The following is a 24,614-nucleotide window of genomic DNA, read 5'->3' on the forward strand; positions in this document are numbered from 1 at the left end:
GCAGAAAGGTGTGAATCCTTATGCTATAAAGATAGTCAGCTCTTTGTGTCTGCTGGTTCATCATCCACAGATTTGACTAAATGTAAGTAGAAAATATTTAGGGGGAATAATCGTATATGCAGTGTACAGACTTCCTCATCACCCTTTCCTAACAATGCAGAACAACGGCACATGTGGTATCTCCATGATACTGGGTACCGTATGATTTAGAGGCAATTGAAAGACTATGGGAGAATCTGATCATACAAAATATTTACCAAGGGGCTGGGAGTTTGGCCTAGTGGTAGAGTGCTTGCCTAGCATGCATGAAGACCTGGGTTCAATTCCTCGGTACCACGTACATAGAGAAAAGCCAGAAGTGATGCTGAGGCTCAAGTGGTAGAGCTCTAGCCTTGAGAAAGTCCAAGGACAGTGCTCAGGCCCTGAGCTCAAGCCCAGGACTGGCAAAAAAAAAAAAAAATATATATATATATATATATATATATTTATCAAAATGAATGCCGAGAAATGGAAATAAGACTTTTCTCTTTTTGCTGTTTTTGTTTTCTTTTTGTCCTCTTTGTCCATTTATGTCTTTGTTTGTGCAAGAGGAGACAGAAATGGAAAGACACTAGGTGAACAAATGCAGCAGTGGTACTCACTAGACAGACTATGTTGAAAATGAACTGTACAGTTTGTGGGTAGGGAAGGGAGAGAAAAACTGAGAGAGCACAAGAGAAGGAATGACATTATCCCAGAAGAAATGTACTCTTTTTTTTTTTTTTTCTTTTTTTGCCAGTCCTGGGCTTGAGCTCAGGGCCTGAGCACTGTCCTTGGACTTTCTCAAGGCTAGAGCTCTACCACTTGAGCCTCAGCACCACTTCTGGCTTTTTTCTATGTATGTGGTACCGAGGAATCGAACCCGGGTCTTCATGCATGCTAGGCAAGCACTTTAACCACTAGGCCAAACTCCCGGTCCCAGAAATGTACTCTTTATTTGACTTACATAGCTATAACTCCTCTGTACATCACCTTTGTAATACCAATAAAAACTTTTTTCAGGGGCCAGTCCTGGGGCTTGAACTCTGGGCTTGGTCCTTGGGCGTTCTCAAGGCTAGAGCTCTACCATTTGAGCCACAGTGCCAATATTGATTTTTCCTATGTATGTGGTACCAAGGAGTTGAACCCAAGTCTTTGTACATACTTATTAGCAGGCACTCTACCACTAGGCCAAACTCCTGGCCCAAGAGGCTTTATCATGTCCCGTGCAGTAGATCATATCTATAATCCTAATTACTCAGTAGGCTGAGATCTGAGGATCGTGGTTCAAAGCCATCCAGAGCACTAAAGTCTGGGATAGTCTTAACTCCAGTTAATCACCAGAAAGCCAGAAGTGGCACTGTGGCTCAAGTGGTACAGCTGAAGAGCTCAGGGACAGTACCCAGGCCCAGAGGTCAAGTTCCACGGCCGACAAAAATAAATACACACACACACACATATATGTACACCACACAGGTTTGATAACCTTAAATGTAATACCTCACACATGGTAACTTTAAATACACATAGCTTTGCCATTCCCCTACCCCTGCCTTGTTCTCTTCATATTGTTGGTGAGGAATGTCATTCCCAAGTGCACAGGTAGCTGTGGAGGTCATTGTTCTATTGTGTTGCTGTCCCTCAGGAGCTGAATAACCGCCTGGCTGCGGAGATCACACGGTTGCGAACACTGCTGACTGGGGATGGTGGTGGGGAGGCAGCTGGATCACCCCTCACACAGGGCAAGGACGCCTACGAGTTAGAGGTAATGAACCAGACCTCAATACTACATCCTGGGCAACAGAGTGAGATCCCATCTCTTTAAAAAAAAAAAAAAAAAAAAAACAGGAAAAAATGTGATTGTGCTGTCTGAGGCATCTTTAGGCAGTTACATAGTTTTTTCCCATTAGATTAAAATTTTACTATGTAAATGCCTCATTAGGCATGAAGACTATATTGTCAGAGTGGAGAAAAGCAGGTAGGTGAGTATGGCAGAATTTCCACCAGATCAGTGTGTCCCATGTCTTGTGGCTTTCATCTCAGGAGACCAGCAGGGCAGCAGCACTTAGTCCAGAGACTGAAGCATACAACTGTTGGCACTGGGACAGATTGCAGTCATTTCTTCCATCCTAGTTCTCTACATGAAGGGGAAGCTTTATGTAATCTGTTGGATTCTGGCTCCATGATGTGAAGAAAAGCTGTCCATTTAGCTGAAAGTCAGTCCCTACATTGTCTTTCATTATAGGTCTTGTTGCGGGTCAAGGAATCAGAAATACAATACCTGAAGCAGGAGATCAGCTCTCTCAAGGATGAACTCCAAACAGCACTTCGGGTAATGACCTTACTACCAGAGTCTGACAAGGCGGCAGTTGGCCCACGTTGGCACTGCCACTCTGGAGTAGGTTTCACTTTTTTTTTTTTTTTGCCAGTCCTGGGCTTGAGCTCAGGGCCTGAGCACTGTCCTTGGACTTTCTCAAGGTTAGAGCTCTACCACTTGAGCCTCAGCACCACTTCTGGCTTTTTTTCTATGTATGTGGTACCAAGGAATCAAACCCGGGTCTTCATGCATGCTAGGCAAGCACTTTAACCACTAGGCCAAACTCCCGGCCCCTAGGTTTCACTTTTTAAAAGACCAGTGTTCCAAAGTCAAGCTCTAGAAATGAGCAGCCCAGCTGACATGGCCATGTGGTTGTCATTTCACATTTCTGGGTACTTGAGCAGGCAAGGACGATAGCCAGAGGATTGTTCTAGGGGGTGAAGGAAGGTCTTGTCTGCCATCCAGAGTTAGGCATGACTTGGCTCCTCTAAGAGATTCTAGACTTAGAAACGGGGAGTCAATGGATTTTTTTTTTTTTTTTTTTGGCCAGTTGTGGAGCTTAAACTTAGGGCCTGGACACTGTCCTTGGACATTTTTTGCTCAAAGCTAGTGCTTGCTGCTTGAGCCACAGTGCCACTTACAGCTTTTTCTTTCTTTTCTTTTTTGTGGGTCATGGGGCTTGAAGACTTGACCCTGGGTGCTGTCCCTGAGCTCTTCCTGCCCTGGAGCCAAGCCCCACATCCATTTTCTAGAGATTAATTGGAGATAAGAGTCTCAGTTTCTTTTGTGCCCAGGCTGGCTTTGAACTTTGATGCTCAGATTTCAGCCTCCAGAATAACTAGGATTACAGGCGTGAGCCACTGTGACCAGCTCAGCTTTTTAGCCACTGTGACCAGCTCAGCTTTTTCTATGTATGTGGTACTGAGGAATCAAACCCAGGGCTTTGTACATGTGCACCACTAGGCTATGCTCCCAGCCTGGTAATGGAATTTTTTTTTTTTTTTTTTTTTTTTTTTTTTTGCCAGTCCTGGGCTTGAGCTCAGGGCCTGAGCACTGTCCTTGGACTTTCTCAAGGCTAGAGCTCTACCACTTGAGCCTCAGCACCACTTCCAGCTTTTTTCTACATGTGGTACCGAGGAATCGAACCCGGGTCTTCATGCATGCTAGGCAAGCACTTTAACCACTAGGCCAAACTCCCAGCCCCCTAGCCATTGCTTTCATTTGCTTCTGTTCCTCATTTCCTAGGACAAAAAGTATGCAAGTGACAAGTATAAAGACATCTACACAGAGCTCAGCATTGCCAAGGCCAAGGCTGACTGTGATATCAGCAGGCTGAAGGAGCAGCTAAAAGCAGCCACAGAAGCACTGGGAGAGAAATCCCCTGAGAGTACCTCTGTGTCGGGATATGGTGAATACTTTGAGTTACTGCTTCTGGGGCTCCGTGGGCTTTAGTCAAGATCCTGATGCAGTTCACAGATCTCATCTCCTTATGGAACAGGAATGCAAGAGAGGGCTCTGCTGCCAGGTGCCACCCCTTTCTCTTGCATCTCATAGCAAGTGCTCAGAGAAGCTGGTCCATCAGCACATTTCCATAGTAAAAGTCTCTTTGTCTGTCTTCCAGAAGATTCCATAGCTAGGTGGAAGCTCTTGCTGGTTGTATAACTATAGGTTTTCCCATGAAATGTGGAAAGGCCCTGTATGAGGTAGAAGAGAAAGCACCCACCTTCTGCAATAGACAGCAGGATTGACTCTACTCTAGATTGGCTAAAAACATAAAGGAGAGAGTACAAAGCCACACCCTGTTATTCAGAAATCCATAATTCTTTCTGACCTTGATGATTTTTTTTTCTTGGTCCTGGGGCTTGACCCTGGGTTTCTTTGTGTTAAAGACTAGCGCTCAACCACTCCAGCCACAACACCACTGCCAGCTTTGTCTGAGTAGTTTACTGAAGATGAGTCTCACAGACTTTCTTCCCCAGGTTGGTTCTGAACCACAATCCTCAGATCTCAGCTTCTTGAGTAGGTAGGCATGAGTCACAGTGTCCGGCTCAGTGATTTTTTTTAGATAACCACAGACATAGGAAACTGTGTTCAAGCTCTCCAATATAGTATCCAAGGAAGTCAATTATCTCCTTAGGCAGTCAGGATATGCAGCAATAAGGGCCTAACAAGTTGCTAACAGCAGTAGCTTCTGAGGTGGGCCTAGAAGAGAGAGAGAGAGGAGAGAGAGAAAGAGAATGTGTGTGACTTTGATCTGTTTTGATACCTCCAGAGAGTGCAGACACAGAATGTGAACAGAACATTGAACATAGAAACAATAGCCCACCATAAGCACAAATAAGGAAATGCACATGGCCCAACCACATACATGGTGGAAGAGAATGCAGGTAAAAAGGGTCAGGAAGATGTTTTGTCAACGTTGACATGGAGAGCTATCTGTAAACATATTAAGTAAAAACAGAAAAAAAGCCTAGTTGCATTATGACTCAATGTGTGTGTTTTGCCCAGCCTTGCTTTGTGCTGGTGGCTCAAGCCTGTAATCTCAGCTACTCAGGAGGCTGAGCTCTGAGGATCAGGGTTCAAAACCAGCTTACAACCAAGCACCAGTGATTTAGGCCTATAATTCTAGCTACTCAGGAGGCTGAGATCTGAGGATCATGGTTAAAAGCCAGCCTGGGCAGAAAAGATCATGAGACTCTTATCTCCAGTTAAGCACCAGACAGCTGGAAGTGGCACTGTGGTTCAAGTGGCAGAGTGCTAGCCTTTAGCACAAAGAGGCTCAGGGACAGTATTCAGGCCCCAAGACAAACAAAAAATAAAAAACCTTCATCTGACCTTGTCATCAAGGGGAGGTAGTTCACAAATTAGTGGTGCAAGTTGGTATACCCAACAGATAGGGTAGGTCCAGTGCAGGAGCAAGCCCCTGCTCCTCTCTGAGGCTGCCCAGACAGGAACACCAACGTACTCCTCCCAGTGCTCTGGTGCTTTGCTGTGTTCCCAGAAAGGCCAACTGTGTGTTGCAGTTATTGCTTGACTTCCCCTAGACCATTCAACTAAGTGGCAAAGTGTGCTCTAGTGGTAAACTCAGAGTTTTTAGACCATCTGGTTTCAAAAGTAATGGCTCTGTTTGTTTCTTCAGACATAATGAAATCTAAAAGCAACCCTGACTTCCTCAAGAAAGACAGATCCTGTGTCACCCGGCAACTCAGAAACATCAGGTCCAAGGTAAGAAGGGTACTCCCTGCTGGGGACTTGAAGATTGTGGGGAGAGGAGACACAAGGCCCAGGCACTGGCCAGTCCCAAGCCTACTTTGGGCCCTAGGTCCAGGCACCAGCCCAGCCCATTTATGGGCTGGTTCTGGAGGCTTCAATGTTTGCATTTTTCATGTACCACCTCCTGGTCACACAGACAAGAACGAAGGCACAGAAGAATCAGTCTTTTGCCTTCTAGACAAGCTTTTATTCCAGCCCCTTCTAAAAGCAGTTCCACTGTCTGTATTGTTCCCTGTGTGCCCTTAGCATCACACTGACACACTGTGTTTGAGAGACCAAGCTATCTACCCTCCCTCCTCAGCTATGCAGTGGCCAGTTCCCAGGCTGCTCCCAGAGTCAGGCTTGTGTCTCCAAGGTGACGGGTGGAAGGGATGTGGCCAGCATGCTGCATTAGGATTGATTGTGTGTGTTTGATTGTGTGTGTGTCTTATTTTTGCTTTTTCCTCTGACAGTCCGTAATTGAGCAGGTCTCATGGGATAACTGACTCGCGCCCGCTTCCAGGTCCCCAGTCGTGTAGGTAAACCACTTCCTACCACCGCCTACGGCCTGCACGGGGCGGCTCTGCATGCACTGCTCACACTTCCACAGCACACAGCTGCATAATCGTTACTTTATTTTAATCCATTTTTCTCAGCAAGCACATACAAAATCTGTAAGATATCCCAGTAGCTGTCCTGGGGAGCTGACTGGCATTCTAACCCCTTCACAGAGCTGAACCGGCCCAGGGAGCTCCCCAGCTTTGTAGGCAGGTGTGAGCCAGCATGCATGCTGGGTGATCAATCTGTGCACAGCTGTAAGCTCACACACCTTCTCTGGAAACAAGCTGTTTGCCCTGTGTCAATATAGGTGGTAGCAGACACCTGCTGTTCTTGTCAAGCAAAGACTGCCCAGGAGCTCCTAAGACATAGGGCCGTGCGCCTGTGTGCGCTCTCTCGCTCACTCTCTTGCTCGCTCGCTCTCTCCCTCTCTTCCTCCCTCCGAGCCCTTCCCCCTCCCTCTCTTCCTTCCCCCCTACCAAGGAACTGAGCAGTACACCATGTACAGCAGCTGAGGAAATGGCTGAGCAAGGGCCTGGTGACCACAGGCAGGGGGATATGTGTGCAGGTCCTAGGGCTTGGACCCCAGCACTGCTTCTGGGCTTTTGTGCTCAAGGTTCGTGCTTTACCACGTCAGCCACAGCATCACTTTTAGCTTTTTTTTTTTTTTTTTTAAGTTAGAGATGGGCTTGTGGGCTTTCCTGCCCAAGCTGGCTTTGAACTACAATCTTTTGCCTCCTGAGTAGGACTACAGGGGTGAGCCACCAGCACCCAATAAGGAATCATGTAACAACATGATGGGCTTGATTCTTGGGCCTCCTGAAGATGGGGGACAGCTGTACTCACGTGTTTGAGGAAGGTCGGGGAGAGGGTCCTCTGTGGCTGCCACTCAGTGGCCTTAACAAGGAGGGGTGGCATAGTGCTGTCCTGCTGGCATTACCCAGGTGCCAGCTCCTGCACACTAGCTCACCCTCTCTCTGGCCTCTGGGCAGCCAGTAAGAGGCATCTCTGAAGCTCAGGTGAAAAGTGTTGGCTTTAGGAAGAAAACAGAATACCCAAGGGCTTGCACCTAATTGCGTGAGTAATCTCCAATCCCAGATTACTTATACCCAAATGTATGACTGAAAACTTAAGTCTAGGCTTAAACATGACCTTAAAAAAATGAGGAGGGGCTGGGAGTTTGGCCTAGTGGTAGAGTGTTTGCCTAGCATGCACAAAGACCTGGATTTGATTCCTCGGTACCACATACATAGAAAAAAGCTGGAAGTGGTGCTGTGGCTCAAGTGGTAGAGCTCTAGCCTTGAGGAAAACCCTAAGACTGCTCAAGCCTGAGTTCAGTCTCCAGGACTGGCAAAAGGGGGGGAGGGGCTAGTGGTAGAGTGCTTGCCTCTCATGCACTAAGACGTAGGTTTGATTCCTCAGTACCATATACACAGAAAAAGCTGGAAGTGGTGCTGTAGTTCAAGTGACAGACCACTAGCCTTGAGCAAAAAGAATCTAAGGACAGTGCCCAGGCCCTGAGTTCAAGCCCCAGGGCTGGGGGGGGGGGGGAACCTATAATAAGCACAATCAGCTGAGCTTACTCTGCCTATGAGCCTTCCAAAGCCTACTGGCCCTGTCACCCAGCTTCTGTTGCCACATGCAGGGAGCAGTCCTAAAGGGCTGTCTACATGTATCTCTGGAACAGCTGCTGATATCCTCAACGAAGGTCCTACAACGTTAAGCACTTAAAAGCAGTGCAGGGCACCGCAACCATTCTCCATTGGGGCTGCCCTAGCAGGTAGTTAGTGCCAGGCTGCCTGCCCTGGGGTGATCGGCTATTCTGCTCTTCTCTAGCCAGCTCAGTCTGGCCAATAATGGGTGGGGAGGCACCTGCTCATATGCAGTAGTACCCCAGAACAGAAAACACTCAGACGCCCACCGCCCCCTCATCCCAGGAGGAAGCTGGGTCCTGACCTCAGGAAGAACCATGAGCTGCCCACAGTGCTAAGGAGCCAGCACTGTGTGGGGCTCCCGCAGGTAGTTTCACACTGCTCAGAATTCTGACTAAAACTAGTCTGGGAAATAGCTTTGAATTTCCTCCTTACTTGCTTGTGCTTCCCTGGCTCTGTTGTGGTGACACAGACCACACACACAGGAGTTGGCACTGTGAGAAGCCAGGTCCAACTGGAACCTAACCCTTCCCAAATTTTCTAAAAAGTGCTTCTATGTTTTCATGCAGATGAAAATTTGTAAGGGTAAATTGGGAAATAATCTTTCCCGTTAAGGTTTGTCCTTACTTTGGGGACATCATAGCATTCCATGTAGAGACCATTGCATCTCCATTCCAGAAAGTGTCAGTGGAGCACAATTATACATTCCTAAGGCCATAACATCTAGTGACCCCACCCCTCCGTTCCCATCAGGAAAAGCTTGAGGTGGGTGCAGAGTGGCAGCACCGGGGAGCAGGGCACTTGCCCTGAGACACCTTCCAGTGGAGGTGGCCAGGTTGGTGAGCACAGGCACGGAGGTGTGCATGGCCATACTCAGGATGGCGTGGAAGCAGCACAGGGTCTTTCCTGGCTGGGCCAGTTTGCTTACACTTTTCTCAAGATTCCAAAGTACACAATTAAGCTACTTAGACACAGCTTCATTTCTCTTGCATTTTCCATTTTTCATACAAATAAGATTCTGCAGGAAAACACGTTCTCCCAGTAACATTTTCACAGGGTGCTGTGTTCAGCATGCCCACTAATCAGTCTCAGGAGCCTCCCTTCCTCCTCCTCGTCTGTACCTGCCCATGCAAAACACTCGGGCACTCACATGGGCAAGTTTAACACTGCTTCTATCTCCCCCAGAGTCTGAAGGAAGGCCTGACGGTGCAGGAGCGTTTGAAGCTCTTTGAATCCAGGGACTTGAAGAAAGACTAGCTGTGTCCTGGTCCACTCAACACATACTCTTCCCGGCTGGCAGCGACACAACCTGAGCGTGGCTTCTTGTCTGCACCTTTTTTATTGTACTGTCAACGTTAGCTGTGGGTATGGATGCATGAGAGACTGGTGTATGGGTTGTCTGCACCATTCCCTGCTGTGTTGGTTCTGACTTCTTGTTGTCTTTATCACAGCTTTTTCCCATGGTATTCCAAAATTAGTCAAGCTCAAGCAGTGGGGTGAGGAGGGCCACCCCACCCACGCTGAGCAGCCCCTCGCTGTCCCACGGCGTCCCACGGCACTCACTATCAGTATTAAGGCACAGCAGCCTGTTGATAAGCTAGCCCTGCCTCTGAGCACAAGTGCAGGAAACTGCCAGTGGCTCTGCTCTGCTGCACGAGGCCAAGCACCCCCAATGGACACAGCCCTGCTGGTCACAGCAGAGCCACCTGGATGTCCTGGTTTGGCCCACAATGGCTCACCAGCCTGGTTGCTAGAGGAGGCGGCGGCCTGGGGTGGGGGTACACCCTGCAGGCATTGCCTTTTTGGCCTGGGAAGAAGATAGCATTTTGTATTTGTTCCACTAATGCAGCTTAGAACCACGCCCCAGAAAATCCTGGCAACCCTTTCACAACCTGGAAAATGTTGAAAGCAACCATTCCTATTTTTGTTTTTTATTAAATCTTGCACAAAACCCCCTGGCCCTCTCATTCCTTCCTCCGCCCATACCTCCCCTTATCTGCAGTCACTCTGTCTTCCAACCACTGGGATTGGTCTGCAGCCTGAGGCTTTGGTTGCCAGAAGTGAGGAATTCCTTCAGGAGTCTCCAGAGAGAAGGTTGCTGGGCTTAAGTCTTCCTGCAGAAAAACTCTTACGCTTTTGAGAAGGCCTCAGAGGCTCCGCTCAAAGTCAGGAAAGTCCAAAGGGTGATCAGAACCCCAAGAGAACAGCCAACACCGTGCTCAGGACCCCGACTGGTCTTGATTCTGGAAGATTCCCTTGTGGTATCAGCCTAAAATGAGCCAATACTAAAAGTTAAGCAGGTCCTATTTCCTGCTCTGAACATTCTGCAGCACTAAAAACCTCTTGCTCGGGGGGGTTTCTGTTCTAGTATTACTAAGATGCAAACACGAAGCCCCAGCTGCCAGGTCCACCGACTCCAGGCCTGGAGCGCTCCTTTGTGCCTTAATGCAAGGTTGATTGTACATGGATGCTTGGAGAGAGAAAAGTACAGAAATTCCTGATCAGTTTTTGGATGAGTTGATCAGGCTGACTGGCCCTAGTGAGTTGAGAGGGAGGACAAAGGCTGGGAGGTCAGAAGGCTGTGGCCCGCCATGTACTCCTCACTGGGATGCACACTACTGTTCCATGTTCCCGCAGTGCTTTGAGAAATGCCAGCATGGGCATGTGTAGTGGTGAGGACAAGGCTGGATGTCTGAGGACTGCTGCCTTCTCCAATGAAGCACCGTTTGTGGTTCCTTGGTGACCATCCTCCTCGTGCATCCCTTTCCATGAAAGCAGGCCCACTACAGGTGGGAAGAGCCCTTGTTCTTGTCATCACTTTTCTCTCAGATCCAGGAACTTGGACGGTGTAGTAGCTGAGGGCTGGAGCCAGGAGACAGGAGGGTGGGCACCTGTGCACCACCCATCCTACAAGTCAGGGTCCCAGATTCACCCCGAGAGAGAGAAGCTGCATGGGTGTGACTGTGTCTGGCTCCTCTGCTGGCTGCCTGGGCAGCTGTGAGTGTTGACTCGTGGGGATGACTCCTGCCTGAGTCCGGAAGAGAGTTTTCTTTTTGTCAGTCCTATCCTCCAGCTGGAGTAACCAGGCAGGAAAGATGGTCCAGGTGCATTCCAGAGGGAGGAGGAAGGACCTGAGCATGTGGAGGTGGTCTGTGCAGTGGCTGGGAAGTTTCCTCTCAGGCTGGCAGGGGCTGTGGAGGTAACTAGGAGCTTTCAGGCTGCGCTAAAACAAAATAGCTATGGCAGAAATGTGTACATTTCCTAGTTTTGTTTTCCTGTGAGTACGCACTTGAAATGTACCACATACCCACAAGTAAGCCATATGAGATACAAGAGCACAAGCACACAGTCATCTGCTAGTCAAGTTGCCAGCACGGGGTGGCAAGCAGGGAACACTGTGCTTCGGGGAGCAGGGGCGGGGGGGGGGGTGGAGGGGAACTGGCTCCAGTCTTCCTGATGCAGTGTGGGTAAGGGCTCTGCCCTAAGAGTAGCCGAGCTGCAAGCAGTCAGGAGGAAACTGAGTTGGAAGTGTGGGCTCGGCGAAGCTTAAGTCACAAGTCACAGTATACATCCTGTCCAGCAAGTGTAAGGCAGGAGGACCCTCCGGGACAAGCCCAGTCCGGAACTGATGGAAACACATGCTCCTTGGGGTCAAACTCATGAGAAAGGAATACAGGTTTTCAAAAGGGGAAACTGAAGTAGACCAGAGGATCACAAATTTGAGGCCAGCCTGGGCAATTTAGCAGGATTTTAAAATCAAAATGGAGCAGCGAACCTACCTAGCAAGGACAAGGCCTAGGGTTCAATGCTTATTTAGCACTTAAAGAAAAAAAAGAAAAGAAAACTTGACAAACACATCCAGGAGTCCTGACAGCTTGACATTTGGTGGACATGTAGGGGCATAGTGCACCTGTACCCCACAAAGCATGCCAAGAAGTGCAGTCCTTTTTACCTCTGCTGCCCAGGTACCATGTGGCCAGAGAGACTTGAGACCAGGGATGGTATCTACCCTGGCATTCCTGCAGACCAGGACCAGGGCTGGATAAGCACTACCAGGCCCGCAGTAGCCTGATGTCAGGGAAGGGACTCAAAGTGCAACCAGGAGCCAGCCGTCTCCCACCTGCACCTGGCAGCAGGTGAACACTGAAGTTGCAGCAACAGCACTGATCCCTTCTGGAAGAACATCAGCCAGCACCTCATTTGCCTGCTTCAGAACACTGGCTTCTGTAGAAATGGACAACACCTGCCTTCTCAGTTCCTTCTGAGGCTGAAAGTGGAGTACAAAGACAGGATATGAGAGCCACCACACAGCCCACAGGAGTGGTTTGTCACCTGGGCTTGTTTTCCTCAAACTTTCCTATATGTTGACTGACCAGGGAAAGCAGTGTAATTGTTGCTGACAAGTGACTGCAGGGATTTTTTTTTAAAGATTTTCTATCAGGACAGGCCTTACCAAGATGGGGAGGATTGTTGGATGCAGTGCTCCACCCATCCTTTGGAGAAATTGAATTCAACTCCTATCTTTTTCTTAAAGCCTTGGCCATCGAAAGTTTTAAAGAATCTGTACAGTAAGGATAACCACGTATTACACTCACACTTGTTTCTTACTAGGTGTGTTAGTGTTCTTGTTAGAGCCCTCCCGAGTCCACGTGTAAAAGCTGGGAAGTAAGGGAAAGGTCTGCAGGTGGAGACCTGAAAGGAATCACGGCCAAAGGCACAGGCTGCTGGTGGCCTACTCCCGCCCGCACCTGTTTTCCCAGGGTTGGGCTGCTTGGGAGTAGGCTCTGCAGAGCAGCCAGCTAGCTAATGCCCATAGTATGGTGGCAAGTCTCAGAAACTTCCAACGTGTTTCTGCAAAATTCCTAAGGAGCTACCAGCACTGTAGGAGGATGTGAGGTTCCAGGGTTCACTGAGAGCTTGGGTTATGGTTTCCATGTTTGGCAGGGCCTTCCTGGCATGCAGTTCAAATTCAATGTAAACAAGTTGTCACCAGATACGGCAATCTACCGCAGCCAACTATGGTCCACATGCCCTTGACTTTTTTTCCATTTATAAGATTGCTAAGACATGTCACCTATCTGGTTTTATTTTAGCAAAGAATAGATCATAAGGAACTATAAATTATTGTGTTGTTGCACAAAATTTCAATTGAAAAAAATTAAAGGATTTTTAAGAGTTTCCTTTGATATTGGCAACCTATCCACTGCTCAGACTTAAACCCAGTTCCATAGTGATATTTATGAAGCATAAACTACCAGTGGCCTCAGGACAATCCAGTCTTGGTGACCTTTCATACACTATACCCTCTTAGGGTGAACGTCTTAGCTCCATGGTCACAAATCAGATTTCCAGCTGAGGGGAGGAATCATCCATGAAGGAAACATACAGACCACTTCTTTCCATTCAGCTGTCATGCTGAATGTTCAAACAACAAGCTGCTATTTCATTTCTGTTCAAAAACTAAATGATTTTGGTTGCCAACCTCGAAATTATATGCAGAATAAAGGTTCAACAAATGGAGCCAGCTCCCACCTCAGGTCTGAGAAGCCCCTAGGGCCAAGTGTGGGGCTGGTAGTCTTCTGCAGGGGAGCTGAGCGAATGTGAGCCTGCCCCACCCAACAGTTTAACTCTTTCTGGTCTAACTTTCAGCTTTTTTTACTACAAGCTTGTGATCAAGTGTTCACTACAATTGAAGTGCTGCTTTATTCAAGGTATTTATTCCTCTGTGTGACATGCTAGTCCTGTGGCTGATAATTCTTACTTTGTGAATATCCCTTCACTTTACATGAGCTATATCATAATAAACTATTTTTGCATCACCCTTTGTGTGCTGTGTAAGTAGTATTCACTGACAGGTCTGCCACATGCCTTTTAGGTCAAAAGTCAGAAATTGATTGGCAGCTTAGCTATTTAGACTGGGGTGGGTTGAGGTCTGAAGAGTAAGGTTCAAAGCCAGCCCTGGCACAAAAGGACTCATCTCCAGTTTACCTCTAGAAAATGGGAAGTGGAGCTTGGCTCAAGGGTAGGTTGGTAGCCTTGAGTTGGAAAGTTTGGGACAGTGCGCAGGCCAAATTCAAGCCACAAGTCCCACAAAAAAAGATTGATGGAGCTAGGCAAGGTGGCTCATGCCTGTAATCCTAGCTACTAAGGAGGCTGAGGTATGAGGATCGAGGTTCAAAGCCAGCCCAGGCACTAAAGTCCGTGTTACTCTAACCACTAAAAAAATGGAAAGTAGGGCTATGTTTCAAGGGGTAGGGCAGTAACTTTGGCCTGAAGAGCTCAGGGACAGTGCCCAGGCCCATAGTTTAAGCCCCAAGACCGACCAAAAAAATAAAATATTGATGGTGCTGCCTCCATACGCCAGTTTTTATAACTCTCATATCCTACTCCTCTTATTAAAGGAACTCTGAACTCTCTTAGCATGCTAGACAGTCACCTTAGCTCTGAGCCATATTCCTAGCCCAGAAGTGAGGCCCAAGCTGGCCTCTTAACTTGCAGTCATGTCTTACCCTCTAACATTAGTTCCTGTGTGCTAGATTTGCAGTAAGATTTTTTGTTTTTTAAAATGCATCCTATACAATGATCCAAGACATATATACACATAGAACTATAAAATTCAACAAACTACTCCCAGTATGCTATAACGTAATTTAAAATAATGAACTGGATTATTTTCACAGCTCTTAAGAGTAGTATGTTAGAAACCAAATCTCTTCAGAAAAACATCAAATTAAGTCTCTACCAAACAGAAATCAAATTAAGGAACTTATGTAATTTATGAAGCCAAAAAATTAATTGCAAGTGGCAGAGGCTCATGCCTCTAACCCTACAGCTCTCACGAGACTGATGTAATTTTAATCTTCTTTCATCTCAACTTAATCACCAAAAAGCCAAAAGTGAAACTATGGCTCAAGTGGTAGAGTGAAAAAACGCACACATAAACACACACTATGTTTTACTTGTTAAAAAGAATAGTCAAATGTATGTAGCTAAGTTTTTGGACATGGGCCTTAGTGTAGTAGTTTATAGTTAAAACATTTTTTCAAAGCTCTGAAAAGTGACTTATAAAACTAGTTAGTATTGGGGCCAGGAGTTTGGCCTAATAGTCGAGTGCTGGCCTAGCATGCACGAAGACCCACCAGGTTCAATTCCTCATTGCCACGTACATAGAAAAGCCGGAAGTGGTGCTGTGGCTCTAGCCTCGAGAAAGGCCAAGGACAGTGCTCAGGCCCTGAGTTCAAGCCCCAGGACTGGCAAAAAAAAAAAAAAAAATGAGCAACTGATAAAACTCATATGGGAAAGATGGGTGCCTATACTCTACCTACTCAGGAAGCTGAGATCTAAGTATTATGGTTCCATGCCAGCCCAGGCAGGAAAGTCTGGGAGACTCTTGTCTATAATCATCAAAAAGCTGGAAAGGAGCTGTGGCTCAAGTGGTAGAGCACTAGCCTTGAGCAAAAAACCTCAAGAGCAATGCACAGGCCCTGAGTTCAAGCCCCAGGACTGGCAAAAGTAAAAAGAAAGAAAGAAATAGGCCCTTAAAGTAATGGGCAGCTGATTTTCAATGACTGTCAATACCATTCACTGAGGAATAAATTATATCAAATAATGCTGAGACAGTGGAAATCCACATTTCAGGAACGAGGTTCTACCTTGCCTACCTCTACCTACCTTACCATGTACAAATATTAACTCCAAATGAGCCACAGACCTAACCACTAAGTTGGTAATGGATAGTTGGGGGGAGAGGGGATTTGCTATACTCACAAAGCAACTGTCAATCCTTCTTGGGAATTCATTACTTTCTGGTGTGTTCTAGTTCTAGAGCTTGAATCCAGGGCCTCACACTCTAAGACACAAGATAATTTTGAAGGCAAAATAGTTCAGGTGACATATATCATAATCCCTTCCCCCAAGCATCTCCCACTGCATGCTGTGTCCAGCACTGCTTACCTTAGGAATGGAGCCGAAGCCATGTGTCCCCTGGATCTTTCTGTCACTGAAAAAGTGCCCTGAAGACCTGCTGCCACCTAAAGGATCTCAGTCAAAGTCAAATACATGGTTCAACTGCCTTCAGATCCTCAGGCCTGCCAGTCTGCCCAGCCAACCTGCTGTGCTCACTGGCCCTAATTACCTAGCTGTTGCTTAGGGTATGTGCACCATGCAGAGATGCATCTCTAGGTACAGAAAAAAAAAAACAAAACAACACCTCAGGGACAACTAGCTTTTATCACAAAGTTCTTTTCAGAAAGGTTAACGAGCGGGGCACCGGGGCCACCCCTGTGATCTGAGCTACCTAGGAGGCTGAGATCTGAGGATTATAGTTTGAAACCACCTCAGGCATGAAAACTGTGAGACTCTCCAGTTGACCACCAAAAAGCTGGAAGTAGAGGTATGGCTCAAGTGGTAGAGCACCACTTATGTGCCTCAAGCACAAAACCTTAGGAATAGCACCCAGGTCCTGAGTTCAGCCCCCAGGACTGACACCCATATTGGGGGAGGGGGCAGGAAAAATGACAGCTTCACAAATCTTCAAGAATTGCTAGAGGTGGCTTAGCCAGGTTACTTTCTATGCATGTAACACCTGATGGCTACATGCTGCCACATGCCTCCAGCTTACTCTCTCTGGAAGAAATGGCACAGCTGGTGGGGGCTGGGGTTCTCTTGGTACTCACACATTCACCACCACAGGTCAGGGAAGTGAGCAGAAGGAAATGGTGGGGATCACACTTAGTTTCTTCTAAGTTTACAAAATAATCCCAAAGCAACTGGGACATTTTGGAAAACCACTAGTATAGGAGGTGCACAGGTAGCACTTCAGTCTTGTTGCTGTTTTACTGCTGCTGTCTAAACTGCTGTAGACTTAATAAAGAGTAGCCACTGGACTGGACGTAGCCAGGTACAGCACCTGTTGCAAGAAGTGCAAGGCTCTGAATTCAAGCTCTGTACTGCCAAAAATAACAGTGGTTACTACTGGGACACAGCAGTCGAAGACAAGGATAGGCACACTCACATTCCAGAAAAACATTTATTCAGATGTACTGGCCATTCATGAGTCATCCTCTTAGGATGTCCTCTGTCCTCCTTCCAGAACAGACCATTGGGAGAAACACCTCCCATGTGACTGCATCTGGGTAAATTACACTTCAGTTTCCACCAAATATATATTTTTAAATTCTAATTTACTTGACTAACTTTAAGTCAGAGATAACATTAAAAGGGGAAACATGCACAAGACCCTGAGTTTACATACCAGTACCACAAAAAGAAACACACACACACGGTGCTCAGCTGTGAGCTGGGGAGAGATGACATCCACTAAGCCTCAAGCGAATACAACATGTACAAAGGCAAAATTGTAGCTCCAGATACCAACTGTGCTACCTACACTTAGATGTGCTTGACCAAGGAAATCTGAACCATTTCACAAACACGTGAAAAACATGTGAACATGTTCAGGACCTGTGAACGACAGACCTCAGCTGAGACTACTACATACAGCCCACAGCCACCCCTTATGCTCCTCCATGAGCAGACAGCTCCTCCATCCATCAATAAGCAGGAAACAGCTGTGTTCACAGGCATTAAAGATGTGCTCACATCTAAGTACACAGATTCCCTTGAACATGATGGGGTTAACTATTAAAAGCACAATGAGGAAATGGACCCAGCTTCTGGCCACCTACAACCCTCCCTTGCACAGCAACACTAGGGACTAGGCCAAGGACCAAAGCCAACACACACACACACACACACACACACACACACACACACACACACGTACTGGTTTGTGCCAGGAAACGCCTACCCTGGGGATGAGGCTCCTGGCTTCCTGTCCCCATCAGCCAGGAGCCAACAACTGGACTGCCAGACTCAATAGAAAAAAGTTGGAGGGGAGAGGGACTGTTCAGCTCTGAAGGAGAGCCCCTGTCAAAACCCTGGGGTCCATTGCAGGGTAAGTTCGAGCAAAAGCTAAGCAGCCTGCACTGGGCTGTCATGGGACTGACCTGGTCTAAATCAACAGAAACTTCCCTTTCGATCCTGAGTTCTCCCAATCAGTAAAGTACCTGAAGGAGCCAGTTTCACACTAGACATTTTCTAGTATGGGGGACTTGGGTACAGCTCAGACCCCTTCCCCCTTCAACTCCAACCCAGCTTTAGCAACTTCGCTTCTTTTGGGGGAAAAAACTATACTTGGTAGGGTCAAACTCTTCCCAGATGCGCTCGAACTCCTCCAGGAACAGTCTCACATACTCTGCATCCTCCATGATCAGGACATTCTCCCGGTTGTTCTGGATGGCTTGCGTAGTCCAATTGAGGGAGCCAGTGATGAGCACCTTTTTGTCCACGATGGCGAATTTGTGGTGCATGTAGCCCAAGTCCTGGTCGTGCCGCACCTGGATACCTGCAGGGCAAGGCAGCTTCTCACAACACTGGCCACACACAGCCACTGCGGCCACTAATACTGCTGTTCCTAGCTAGCTTGCCAGAGAAGCTTACTGGTCATCTGCTAAGACCAGATGGATGCATAGGAGAGGAAGAAGGCAGAGCATGGAAGGGTCAGAGAAACATGGAGAGCAGGGGCCATGAGCAACACTGTGCTCTTTCCTCTGAGGAACCACCATCCTATCACCCCCTGCTGGGCCTTGAGCCCAAACTGAGAAGCAACCTTAAGGGCCATGTGGCATCAACCTAACATTTTCATTCATGTTTGGGCTAGGAAAGGACAAACTGAAGACTACAGAGAGGCCTGAATAGGATGGGAGCAAGAACTTCAGCCAGAACTTTCTAGGTACCTCACTGTCCCTCCGTCTCACCTGCCATCCTAACCTAGATCCTGGCTTTTCTTCTTCTTTTATGTGTCAGGGATGGGAGAGGCATTTGGGGCTTTTGCAGTGCTGCAGATGGAACCCGAGGATTTAGGATGCTAGGTAAAGCGACTGCTACAGGCCCTCAGCTTCTCTGCTTTCATCCTTAGCTTTCCCACTCCCTATCAGGAGCAATACCTATAGTTGCTGCCAGTATCATCTGCTCACAGAATGAGGACAACCTCAAAGAAGAGTTGAAAGCAGGAACTCTGGAATAGGGATGTCACACTCATCCACTAAAACCATAGGCTTTCCAAGTGAGTGAGATTGGGTTTCGGTTGAACAATGAAGAAAACTGGAAGGCAGGTGTGTAGGTGTGTGTGTGTGTTGCATGTAGCTTCCAGAAGTACACTGACAATTACTAATTTATACAAAAATCAAATCACCAATGTATCAGATGTTATCCTTGAATCCCTGCCTTAGGATCCACCTAACCCTTCCTTTCCGCACCATCCTGGCACAAGCTCACCAGTGAATCTTTTTCCTTTTCCTTTTGGTAGGTCATGGGGCTTGAACTCAGGGCCTAGGCACTGTTCCTGAGCCCTGTCACTCAAGGCTTGAGCTCTACCACTTTAAGCTACAGCACTACTTCTGGTTTTCTAGTGCTTAACTGGAGATGAGTCTCACAAGCCTGGCATAGTGGGTCTCACCTGTAATCCTAGCTACTCAGAAGGCTAAGATCTGAGGATTGGGGTTCAAAGCTAGCCGGGCACTAAAGACCATGAGACTCCTATCACCAATTAACCACCAGAAAATTGGAAGTGATTCTGTGGCACAAGAGGTAGGGTGGTAGCCTTGAGCTGAAGACCTCAGGAACAGCACCCAGGCCCAGAGTCTGAGCCCCACAACTGACAAAAAAAAAAAAAAAAAAAAAAAAAAAAAAAAAGGTCTTACAAACTTTTCTTCCAAGGCTGGTTTAAAACCCTGATTCTCAGATCTCAGTTTCCTGCATAGCTAGGATTATAGGCATGAGCCACCAGGGCCCAGCTCATCAGTTAATCTTGTCAACTATAACTTCAAAGCATCTTTCAATGACCTCACAGAAACATTATAAGCAGATACCACAGGCCCCTGAGCCTCTTTTGCTGCTCCCACCTTCAAACCACAGAGGACCTCTTGCTATCTCTTAACATCAGCTCATAACTGGGATACTCCTACTTGCTGCTCCCCCCCCAAAAAAAAGAAAAAGAAAGAAAGAATAAACCAACCCCCGTGCTCCACTGCTTCATTCAAATGAAGATACTGGCTGTGGCTCTGGGTAGCATCTTGGCCACCATGCTTCCTTCCTTCCACACTAACATTGCCCGTGAGGCTTTCAGACCTTTGGGATTTGTGTGCTTATACATGGAGAGCCAACTGTAACCAATATAGGGACACAATGTTCCTGTTGAGTTAAAGGATAGTCTAGCGGTCACCCAGAGGTAGCAAGACTCATTGGCAGAGTATCCAGCCTTCAGTGGGAATTTGGTTCTTTCCAAACCTGGGATTTGGGGAATCTCCAAAAATTAGTAAAATGAAGTGCATGCTGGAGGTCACCCACATATCTCCCAACTCCAACAAAACGATCTACATGCAGAATTCTGGGATTGCCAGTAAGGGGAAGCAAAAATACCAACATCTAAACCCCAGGAGGATGTACTGCCTAGAGTAAAGACTAGTGTCACCCAGAGTTAAGGGAGCCTGCTCCCAGAATGGCTTTGGTGCCCCAGGTTAGTGGGCAGCTGCATTCAAACTACTATGCTGCCCAGATGCCACTCATGGGCTCCCAGCATCAAAGCCACTGTGGACACCAGAATACCAGACCAGATAAATGAGTGTGCTGACTGCCCTGGTAGCCTGGGCCATAGAGACACCCAAGCTTGATACCCTTTTTGGTGCTAACATGTAGACCTGCAGAACACACCTGCCTGTGTCATGTGGTAAAAGGATAGAGAATCCACAGGCTGAGGACATAGGTTGCTTCATACTGCCTGCTTCCTCTGTCCCTGCCTTATGGAGAGTCACCTCTACTCTTGAGTTGATAATTTTTATGCATTTTCAGAACCCAGCATGAGATTCACCAGTGCAGCTGTGAACAACTTTCCCCCATCTCCCATAGCTGAAGCCAAATCTTGGCCTAGCTCACTTGCCAACAGGGTAGCAGTCAGGCTTAAGGTTTCTGTTGGCTACATACTTCAATTGCTTACCCACCCCATAGGTGGGATTCAAACTCAGGGCTTCACACACTTGCTTTGCTTGCTCAGCTAGCGCACTACCACTCGAGTCGTGCCTCCAGCCCAAATTTCTGCTAGTTAATTAAAGGTAGGGTCTCCAGGACTTTCTTGTTGGCTTGGAATCCCAACTCTCTTGGCAGCGTGGTAGGATTCAGGCATGAGCCATCAACACTTGAGGCTGCAAGTTCCCAAACTGTTGCCTGGTGCTTCCTCATTTCCACCTAGGTACAAGCTGTCCCAGGCAGGTCACAAGCCCACTGCCAGGGCATGAGAACAAGTGGGAATTTCAGAGGCACCACCTGCCCCCAGGACTCTTCCTCTCCTCCTGAGCACACTGAGGCAGGACTCTGTTCAGAGTCCAGCCATGTTGGCCAGATTGACCTGGGAGGCAAACTCTACTTTCTCCAGGATAAACAATGCAAGAAATTCATGAAGGACTGGGACTGTGGCTTAGTGGTGGAGGACTGGCCTAGCATGCATGAAGCCCGGGGTTTAATTCCTCAATACCGCCTACGCAGAAAAGGCCGGAAGTGGTGCTGTGGCTCAAGGTAGAGTGCTCGGGGACAGTGCCCAGGCCCCGACTTCAAGCTCCAGGCAAACAAACAAACAAACAAACAGGGAAAGAAATGGCATGAGGCCTCGGCCCGTCCAACGCCCTCCTCACAAGTGGCCCGGGCCGGGCTGGCGGCCTAGCGGCCTGGCCCCATCTCGACTTACCTGCCTTGCGCAGCAGGCCGATCTGCGAGCCATTGAGGGCCATGTAGTCGCAGTCGGTGATGACCCGCACGCGCACCCCGCGCTGGTGCAGGAGCTGCACGGCGCGGCCCAGCTGCGGGCTGGAGAAGGCGAAGAGGCAGAGCTCGAGGCTGGAGCGGGCGGACAGCAGGGCGCGCAGCAGGCGGCTCAGCGAGCTCTCGCTGTGCGGGAGGCTGCACGGGCAGTCGGCCGGGGACCGCGCCGGCGCCGCGCCCGGGGCCTGCAGCAGGGCCTCGGTGCAGGTCACCTGCGACGGGAAGAAGAGCACCTCGTGCCGCGGCTGCCGCCCGGCCCTCAGCCAACGCACCAGCGAGGGCAGCGCCTCCAGGGCCAAGGCAACGCCCGCGAACGCCGCCGCCACCAACCGCCAATTCACCTTCGCCATGACGCTGTCGCCTTCGAGGCCCTGCCTTGAGAGCACTGCGCCTGCGTGCTCAGTCACGTGCCGGGCTCCTCCCACGCCCCACGCCTCTGCGCCGCCTCGCCACGTGCGGACGCATGACCTCTCACCCCACCACGCCTTCGCCTCTCCGCGCACTTAAGCGCGACGACCCTGCCCTTCGCCACGCCCCTCGCCACGCCCCCTCGCCTCGCCACGTGCGGACGCACGACCTCTCACCCCACCACGCCTGCACCTTTCCCCGTCACGTGGTAACGCCCCGCCCCTCCCGGGAGACCCCTCCCCGCGGCGCACCCCACGTGCAGGCCATCCGCCCACCCTTCTTCCCAGCGGCTGCACGCCAGGCTGTGAAGGCCCAGCCAGGGCCCAGCCAGCCCCGTCGCGCTCGGGCCGCGGCCCCGGCTTCCCACCGCGGCAGCAGAAGGCAGACTCCATTCCCTGTGTAGCCTGGAGAACGAGTGGGGGCACCAGGGTCCTCCCGTCCCCACGTCTTCACACTGCCCCTCGGGCTGGGGTCACTCGCCATCGCCGTGGCTGCCCTGTGCGGGTACCCAGCCTGCACCGCACAACAGGCCTGGCTCCACGCTGCTGGTGACTTTGCCGACGTCGTGGGGGCCCGTGGAGGCCACACCGAGGGAGAAGAAACACCCAGATTTCCTCCCACTCCTGTTCCGCAAGGGCTTGCGCCGCTCTGAGCAGAGGCCAGAGGAGCCGGCATGCTTGTCCCAGAGCAAAGCTTGAGCTACTTGGGGAGGAGTCCTGATTCCTGTTCGAGTCCGGCTTCTGTCTGTGAGTGAGAGTTCCTGGGATCAGCTGACCCTAAAACACAGCCGGGAGGGGAAGCTTACTTCACAGAGGACCTGCCTGGCAACTCTGGAAATGCAGGGTTTCACAGGAAGTTAGCACCTGCAGCTGGCCTAGCCAGGCTCTTTTGGACAGGGAAGTTAAAAGAAAAAGGGGGAAGGCTAGAGGGATCCCTGTGGTTAGAACTCAGGTTCACCCAACAAATATGCATCATATGTGCTCACTCCCTCCCTCCCACAACCCACTTCTGGCCATGAATGGGATTCAGAAACAAACACCATGCCAATAGCCACAAGAATACCTAATGCCCTTCTCAGGCAAGAGGAGCCAGTGCTCCCTAAAGAAATAACTGAGGGGGGCAGGAGTGTGGCCCAGTGGTAGAGTGCTTGCCTCGCATTCATGAAGCCCTGGGTTTGATTCCTCAGTACTACATACACAGAAAAAGCTGGAAGTGATGCTGTGGCTCAATTGACAGAGTGCTAGCCTTGAGAAAGCTCTAGGACCAAAAACAAAAACAAGTCCAAGTACCTCATGTGAGATAGCAGAGCTGGATGATGTGACTACAGATGGGAAACCTCTTTCAGTGCTGCAAGTGACTGACCTGAAAGCTGCACTGGAGCAGTGAGGCCTAGCCAAGAGCAGATTAAAAGAATGGGCTGGTTAAGCAGCTCTAAGAGGGCTGAGAACCAGCTGCCCTTTTAGTTGAGGGACTAAGGAGTTGTCACAAGCCCAAGTCCTTGCAACATGTATTTCATAGTAGCCTGGAGACAAGCCCTTAATCCAAAGTGACTTCAGCAGAGAACACAAGGTGTGTACCACCACAACCAGCACCAAGTTTCATTGGAAGGAAAACCTGGCTACACACAGTGAACTCACCAATCACTTTAGCAACCGAAATACATGTGCAAGGACTCTGGAGTGGTAGAAGACTGTCCCAGAACTTGGATTCCGGACACAACATATTTGGATTGGCTGCTTGGCTAGCAGATTTGTTTTGGGTCCTGTGCAGGTTCTTCTTTTTGTGCTGATGTGGAGTTCACATACTCCTGGAAGACAGCAGCATGGACTTTTCAGATACTCTCATTTCTCCCATGATTATTTTTCTGATTCTTCTGAGATCAACAACCAAAGTGTATAATGTGCTGTTCTAGACATGGCCTAGGAGAGCAGCATGGCCAGCACTAATGGAGAGGAGCCCTGGACCCATGATGTCCCTGAACCCTACAATCCCACTGGGGCTGGAAGAGCACGCTATATCAAGAACATTATGAAGCTCAGTGACTCCCTGAACAGAATACAAGTATCAGCCAATATGGTTAGGACAATAGAGCTACTTATGCATAGAGTAACGAAGAGAAGACATTGGACATGGGCAGATAGCTGTGTTTCTTGGTGCCACTTCCTGAAGGACAATTGAAAGCCTGGGGGGAAACTCTAATTGCCACAGCTGAGTGAGAGAAGCCAGGACAGTACATGTGCAGCTAAAGCAGGTCCTCAACCAAACTGGACGGAGTTAGGTGGGGATTGGACTATAGGAGTTGCTGTCATTGTGACTTCCACTCATTCTTCCTGGATCCCAAGATTCTGGCTGTACCTCCTATTATGTTTCTTTCTGACCAATGGGATATAAGAATTGGAGCTATGTCCACATTCCATACTGCCTAGTAGCAAGGTTATTCCCTCTTGGTTTACACATCACTACCAGCAGTTGAGGAAGGTAAAGGTAGCTGAGTGGTAAGAGAATCAAGGTGATTTTGGAGATACAGTAGGAAATAG

General features: G+C 48.8%; 2 protein-coding genes across 9 annotated transcripts in view; one reads left to right on the forward strand and one right to left on the reverse strand.

Moving 5' to 3' along the window:
- The window catches only part of Mprip (myosin phosphatase Rho interacting protein), a 127,282-nt gene extending 117,943 nt beyond the window's left edge, over window positions 1-9,339 (forward strand). For 4 of the 8 annotated variants that reach the window (XM_090349386.1, XM_090349390.1, XM_090349391.1 and 1 more), the window contains 5 exons: window positions 1,664-1,783; window positions 2,264-2,350; window positions 3,581-3,743; window positions 5,475-5,560; window positions 8,983-9,339. In XM_090349386.1, the coding sequence (XP_090205512.1) occupies window positions 1,664-1,783; window positions 2,264-2,350; window positions 3,581-3,743; window positions 5,475-5,560; window positions 8,983-9,054 (528 nt within the window). In that variant the 3' untranslated portion in view covers window positions 9,055-9,339. Of the gene's footprint in view, window positions 1-1,663; window positions 1,784-2,263; window positions 2,351-3,580; window positions 3,744-5,474; window positions 5,561-6,060; window positions 6,127-8,982 lie in introns of all 8 variants that reach the window. The other 4 variants (XM_090349387.1, XM_090349393.1, XM_090349394.1 and 1 more) reach the window with 2 other exon arrangements.
- An 8,222-nt stretch (window positions 9,340-17,561) lies between these two features.
- On the reverse strand, window positions 17,562-22,109 carry Pld6 (phospholipase D family member 6). The gene is made up of 2 exons (XM_090349395.1): window positions 21,596-22,109; window positions 17,562-18,202 (listed from the first exon to the last, which is right to left on the reverse strand). Exons 1-2 carry the CDS (start codon window positions 22,017-22,019, stop codon window positions 17,955-17,957), a joined length of 672 nt encoding a protein of 223 aa, XP_090205521.1. The 5' UTR covers window positions 22,020-22,109; the 3' UTR covers window positions 17,562-17,954.
- Between the last annotated feature and the right edge of the window lie 2,505 nt (window positions 22,110-24,614).

This window comes from Megascapheus bottae, chromosome 17 (assembly GCF_031878675.1).
Source record: "Megascapheus bottae isolate mThoBot1 chromosome 17, mThoBot2.hap1, whole genome shotgun sequence".
Lineage (NCBI taxonomy): Eukaryota > Metazoa > Chordata > Mammalia > Rodentia > Geomyidae > Megascapheus > Megascapheus bottae.

Bases quoted from the DNA above. Each gene is read 5' to 3' on its own strand.
- Pld6 (XM_090349395.1), bottom strand. From the start codon at position 22,019: ATGGCGAAGGTGAATTGGCGGTTGGTGGCGGCGGCGTTCGCGGGCGTT. The intron at 18,203-21,595 runs GTAAGTCGAGAT...CTTGCCCTGCAG, and splicing joins CGGCCTGCTGCGCAAGGCAG to GTATCCAGGTGCGGCACGAC.